The sequence below is a fragment of the Athene noctua genome, chromosome 18 (genome assembly GCF_965140245.1).
Source record: "Athene noctua chromosome 18, bAthNoc1.hap1.1, whole genome shotgun sequence".
NCBI lineage: Eukaryota > Metazoa > Chordata > Aves > Strigiformes > Strigidae > Athene > Athene noctua.
This window is the reverse complement of record NC_134054.1, coordinates 14,312,771-14,318,770: the sequence shown is the minus strand read 5'-3', so window position 1 is coordinate 14,318,770 and position 6,000 is coordinate 14,312,771. Positions and strand designations below refer to the sequence as shown.

The window sequence follows — 6,000 nt, the reverse complement described above, 5'->3', positions numbered from 1 at the left end:
TGCGGGAAGGGCCGGTGGTCCGGGGGGCAGCGGGAGCCGAGCCGGGCTCCGCCGGGCCCCGGGAGCCGCACGGGAACGGCCCTGGGCGGCTGGGGGTGGGGCCGGGTTCGTGGCCCGTCGGGGTCACCCAGCGCAGCGGGGCTGAGGGACAGCCCGGGACACGGCCCGGCGGGGGCGGGGCCGGGCGGGGCGGGGCTCGGGGGGGCGGAGCTCCGCGGGCCGCGCCCCCGGGATCGCGGGGCCAGGCCGGGGCCGGCGGCGCCGTCAGAGGCGGCAGCGCCATGGCGGAGCCGCGGGAGGGGCCCGGGCGGCGCGGGAAGAGGCCCGGGGCCGAGGAGCCGGCGGAGGCCGAGCGGGGCGGCCGGCGGCGGAGGTGGGCGACGGGCCGGGACCGGAACCGCGACCGGGATCGGGATCGGGATCGGATCGGGATGGGGACTGGGACCGGCACCGGGATCGGGATCGGGACCGGGACCGGGACCGGGATCGGGGCTCGGCGGGTGCTGGCCCGGCCCGGCCCGGTCCGGCCCGGCGGTGGGTGCCGGACAAGCCCCGAGACCTGTCCCGGCCCTCACCCCCCTCCCCGGGCAGCTTCCAGCCGGCGGCGGAGCCCCGGGGAACCACCGTCCTGCACGACACCGTCAGCACCCGCCCGCAGCCCCTGCCAGGTGAGGCACCGTGACCCCGCCGTGTCCCCCCTGTGACCCCGCCGTGGCCCCACCGTGTCCCCACCGCCGGTGCCGGTGCTCCCCGCTGACCCCGTCCCCTCTCCCGACCTGCCCCAGCGAGGCACTTCGACACCAAGACGACGGAGCCCGTCAGCTTCTTCTTGTCCAGCCTGGAGGAGCTGCTGGCCTGGCAGCCCGACGGCAACGACGACTTCAACGTGTCCGCCGTGCCGCTGGCCCAGCGCCAGCCCCCGCTCCGCGGCGAGAGGCCCCGGACGCTCGTGTGCCACGACATGCGCGGGGGGTACCTGGAGGACAGGTACGTGCTGTGTGGAGGGGGGACGCAGCGCCGGGGCTCAGCACCTCAGAGCCCGAAGCTCTTCCATTTCTGCCCGCTTTGGTTCCTGCCGGCGGCCGCAGGCGGGCAGGGCTGGAAGGGTTCAGCTCTCGGTGCCGGGGCGCGGTGACCTTGCTCGGGGCCGGGTCCGCCGGGGTGGCTCGGTGCCACAGCTCTGCCCCGCTCCCGGGCCGTGAGTCAGGCTCCTGCCCAGCCCCGCAGCGTCTCCCGGCGGCCTTCCCGCGTGTCCCAACCCTGTCCCGCTCCGCCGCTGCAGGTTCATCCAGGGCTCATCCACGCGCAACCCCTACGTCTTCTACCACTGGCGCTACATCGACGTCTTCGTCTACTTCAGCCACCGCGCCGTCACCATCCCGCCCGTGTGCTGGACCAACGCGGCGCACAGGAACGGCGTCCCGGTGCTGGGTGAGGGCTGCGGGGCCGGCGACTGCAGGGCCGGGCCCCGGGGGAGCCCCCAGGCACACGGGGGGGTTTACTGGGGCGCGCGGCTGACGCCGCTGTCGCCGCCTCCCCAGGCACGTTCATCACGGAGTGGACGGAGGGGCAGAGGCTGTGCGAGGCGTTCCTGGCCGGCGGGGAGGAGGCGTACGGCGCCGTGGGCGAGCAGCTGGCCCGCATCGCCCAGCACTACGGCTTCGACGGCTGGCTGCTCAACATCGAGAACACGCTCAGCGTGAGATGCGGTCGCGCCCTGCCCGCCCCCCTGCCACCCCCCTGCCTCCCCCCTGCCTCCCCCCTGCCCTCACGCCCGCCCCGTGCCGACCCCTCCCTGCTCTCCCCGCCAGGCGGCTGCCGTGGGGAACCTGCTCCCCTTCCTGCGGCACTTGACGGCGCGGGTGCACGACGCCGTGCCGGGGGGGCTGGTGATCTGGTACGACAGCGTCCTGCAGAACGGCGCGTTGAAATGGCAGAACGAGCTGAATGAGGAGAATAGGTGAGGCCAGGCCCTGCCCCGCCACCCTGCCCAGGCAAAACCGGCCTCGGGTGGGGGGCAGGAGCCCACCCCAAACCTGGGGGGGTCAGGACACTGCCTGCACAGCCCTCGGTGGGGCACAGCCGCAGGGCCCACCCTGCCCCCCATCCCCAGGGTGTTCTTCGACGCCTGTGACGGGCTGTTCACCAACTACAACTGGAAGGAGGAGCACCTGGAGCGCACGCGCGGGCTGGCCGGGCCGCGCCGCACCGACGTCTACGTCGGCGTCGATGTCTTTGCCCGTGGGGACGTGGTCGGTGGCGGCTTTGACACTGGCAAGGTGGGTGTGCCAGGGCTGGGCCCGCGCAGGACCCTGGGCCTCCCCTGGTGCAGGGCTCTGAGCTCCCGCCGATGGCCGCGCCGTGCCACTCACCGCTCGTCTCTGCAGTCCCTGCACCTGATCCGCCAGCACGGCCTCTCGGCAGCCATCTTTGCTCCCGGCTGGGTCTACGAGCACCTGGGGGAGGAAAACTTCCTGGAGAACGAGAACAAGTGAGGAGGGGGATCAGCAGGGCAGGGGCTGGGAAGAGACAGGGCCTGGGGGGCTGCTGGGTGGTGGGACTGGGCCTCTGGGAGACTGGGGCTACCAGCCAGGACTAGCCTGGCCCCGCTCTGCCCCAGCCGAGGCCATGCCAGGGCTCTGCTCTGCCTTTCCCTGCAGGTTCTGGGCCTCGCTGGCCGAGTACCTGCCCACACACAGCATCTGCACGCTGCCGCTCGCCACCTCCTTCAGCCTGGGCATGGGCACCAGCAGGTTCCTGGCCGGCAAGGTGGGTGTGGGGTGACGGCTGGGCCAGGCTGGGCTGGACTGGGCTGGACTGGGCTGGACTGGGCTGGGCTGGACTGGACTGGACTGGACTGGGCTGGACTGGGCTGGGCTGGGCTGGGCTGGACTGGGCTGGGCTGGACTGGACTGGACTGGGCTGGACTGGGCTGGGCTGGGCTGGGCTGGACTGGACTGGGCTGGACTGGGCTGGTCCGGGCTGGTCCAGGCTGGGCTGGGGGGTCCCTGCTCCTGGCTCCCTGCCCAGCCCAGCTCGCCCTGTCCCGCAGGAGGAAGAGGCCGGGCCCTGGTACGACCTGAGCGCGCAGGAGATCCAACCCCTCTACCCGGAGCGCGAGGGCAGGCTCAGCACCGGCTGCTGCCTGCGGGACGCCTGGTGCGGGGGCAGCTCCCTGCAGCTGCAGGGGACCATCCCCCCCGGCGAGGAGCGCGTGGCCGTCCGGTGAGTCGGGGAAAAGGCCCCCTCACCCCCCCCCAGCACCGGGCTGGCACAGCATGGCCTGGGCAAGGCTGCGCGGCCCCGGCGCCTTGCGGTGAGCGTGCCACGGCTTGGCCCGCACAGACCTAACCCGATGCATCTTCTCTCTCTCTCTCTCTCTTTCTCTCTCTGGGTGGATTTGGGGTCATCAGCCTTTTCTCCTTGCAGATGCCGGCGCCCCCCAAGCTCTTCCTGACCCTCCTCTACAAGCTGGAGGGGCCACACCCCGATGAGTTCACGGTTGCGCTGGAGCTCACCACCCGGAACTCGGGGACCTGCCACGAAGGCAACGTCACCTCCCTGCCCGGTGAGGACACTGCTCATCCCCGCCCCCATGGAGCACCCGCTGCGGGACACGGGACCAGCTCCACACCCCCACCCCCCAACACGACCCTGCTCCCTCCGGCAGAGCCCAACGGCCGGCACCACCCCCGGTTCCTCCCGGCACCCCCCCCCGGCCTCGCCAAGCTGCTCGCTGCCTGCGACGGCGGCTCCCACGGCTGGACCAGCCGGTGAGTGCCCTGCCAGCACCCCGTGCCCGTGGGCAGGTGTGGGCACCCCGCGGCCGCCCCCGGCACCGTGCCCGCTCTGCCCCCTCAGGTGCTACGAGCTGGACCTGCAGGACTGCAGCCTGCGAGACCTCTTCCTGCTCGTGTCCCGCCACCAGCCCAGCTCGCAGGAGACCCCCTTCACCTGCCTCCTCGGGGAGATCCGGGTGAGCACCCGCCACTGGGAGCCCCCCGCTGCGCACCCAGGACGCGGGTGGGTGGGTGGGTGCCTGGTGCTCCCGGCCCCAGCAGTCCCGTGGTTCCCTCGGCAGGTGCTGGACGCGGCCAGCGCGGTGGCCTCCCCGCCGCAGGTGCAGGACCTGGCGGCCTCGCAGCTCTGGTGGCAGGAGGGGCCCGACCCGCAGCAGCTCCTGCTCAGCCTCACCCTGCGCTGGACCTTCCCGCCCGGCCACGCCGGCTGCTTCCGCGTCCTCCGCCGGGGCACCGGTTGCCTCCGGGGCCAACAGCCGCCGCCGCCGCAGCTGGTGGGGCTGGCGCACGCCTGCCTGTACCGCGCCGTGGGGCTGGCGGTGCCGCGGCCGGCAGCCGGGCAGTCCTGCCAGCTGGAGCTGCTGGTGGAGCCGGTGCTGCGCGACCAGCTGCCCGTGGACCCGGAACGCTGGGGGCGGCTGGTGCTGGTCTACTCCAAGCCGGCCAGCGGCACCAGCCCCGACGGGCATTAAAGGCGATCGTGGTGCAGCCCCGCGTCCGTGTCTCCTCTGTGCTGGCGGGCGGGTTCAGGGGGGGCTGCACCCCGTTACCCTGGTTCGGTGGGTCCCTCCGCACCATGGGGGGCTGCTGGGTGCTGCCCAGGGACCCCCCCAGCTCCCACAACCCCCACCGCCTGCGATCTGCAGGCACCCAGGCTGCGCCCGTGCTGCCTCCCCTGGATAGCTTATGCGGAGAAAGAGAGAAAATTTATAGCAGCAATTATTTTCTTACAGTCTGGTGAGCAAGCAATTAGCAGGCAGGGAGGCAGGCAAGCGCGCCGCGCAGCGGGGTCGCCCAGCCCCAGCTCCCTCCGAGCGCCAGCCCCGGTCCCACAAACAATGCTGGCTCCCGGTCAGGAAAATTAATATGTCAGCAGTTAAGCTGCTGCTCCTCTGGTGAGGGACTCGCTCTGAAACGAATTATCTGACGGCTTGAAAAATGAAGGGCTCGGCGCAGCCAGGGGAGGGCTCCTGCCGTGCCGGCACCTCACACCCCCGCTATGGCGAGGCCGGGGGCCTGGCGGGTTCCCCCCCTGCCCGCCGTGCAGCCACGGCCCCGCGCCAGCGCCCCAGTCAAAACCTGAGTCGCCCTGGTTGAAGAAAGAAATCTTTATTAATAATTTCAATAATAATAATAATAATAATCCTTGTAATAATAATAATAATAATAATAATAATAATAATAATAATAATAATAATACTGTTTATTAGAATGGTCACACCTTTGAAGCATACAGGACGGGCCGGCGCCAGCCTGCGCGCCGGCGGCCGGCGCAGGGGTTTGCTGTAAGGAAGAAGCCAGTACAGCGATGGAGGGAGCTTTGTACAGGGCGGGGGCGCGGGGCCGGGGCGGCCGGGGCTATGTACACCGGGAATAGAAAAGGGGGAGCTCGTCGCTGGAGCGTCGGGGGCGTCTGCAGACTATAAAGTGAGGTTTGCGGAGTGGCGAGGCCACGCGGGGCGGGGGGCTGAGCGCGGGCCGCCCTGCGGGACGGGGCTGCACCCGGGGTGGGCTCCGCAGAGCCCCGCGCCGCCGGGCACCGGGCCCGCTGTGCCGGCTGCCGCAGAGCCACCCCGGGCTCGGGCTGGGCCCCGCCGGGCCCCGGGCCTGGGCGGTGCAATGGGGCTGGCGGGGTCCCGCAGAGCAGGATCGGGGCAGCGCCGCAGCGCGGGACCCCCGGGTGCGTCAGGGGACGGAGTGGGAGGGAGGCAGGGGAAAGGGATCGCAAGCGAGTTGCAAGCTCCTCTTAACAAAAATTCCCTTTAAAAGGCAGAGGCTCGTCCCCTGCAACGCCCAGCGCCTCAGCAAAGCGGCTGCGCCGCCGCCCCAGCTCCGCGCGGGAGCCGAGGCCTCGCACACTCGACACGCTGATGACCGGCAAGCGCCGGAGCTCGGGAAACACGAAGCCGGGTTCCCCCCGCCGGCGCCCGGTCCCCAGAGCCGGGGAAGGGGCGGCTGCCGCAGCTCTCCGCCGGGACCC

At 71.5% G+C, this 6,000-nt stretch overlaps 1 protein-coding gene across 1 annotated transcript; it reads left to right on the top strand.

The window, feature by feature from the left end:
• Positions 1-240: 240 nt before the first annotated feature.
• On the top strand, positions 241-4,492 carry ENGASE (endo-beta-N-acetylglucosaminidase). Its single transcript, XM_074922204.1, has 14 exons — positions 241-373; positions 592-668; positions 786-987; positions 1,283-1,431; positions 1,542-1,699; positions 1,812-1,960; positions 2,114-2,279; positions 2,388-2,491; positions 2,661-2,769; positions 3,053-3,225; positions 3,414-3,568; positions 3,671-3,773; positions 3,862-3,976; positions 4,082-4,492. The coding sequence occupies exons 1-14, from the start codon at positions 282-284 to the stop codon at positions 4,490-4,492; spliced, it is 2,163 nt and encodes a 720-aa protein (XP_074778305.1). The 5' UTR covers positions 241-281.
• The last annotated feature ends 1,508 nt before the right edge of the window (positions 4,493-6,000 follow it).

What these genes read in the sequence shown, in the direction of transcription:
- ENGASE (XM_074922204.1), top strand. Translation starts at nt 282, where the DNA reads ATGGCGGAGCCGCGGGAGGGGCCCGGGCGGCGCGGGAAGAGGCCCGGG. An exon ending in GCGGCTTTGACACTGGCAAG is followed by an intron (nt 2,280 to 2,387) that starts GTGGGTGTGCCA and finishes TCGTCTCTGCAG; the next exon opens with TCCCTGCACCTGATCCGCCA. An exon ending in CAACGTCACCTCCCTGCCCG is followed by an intron (nt 3,569 to 3,670) that starts GTGAGGACACTG and finishes TCCCTCCGGCAG; the next exon opens with AGCCCAACGGCCGGCACCAC.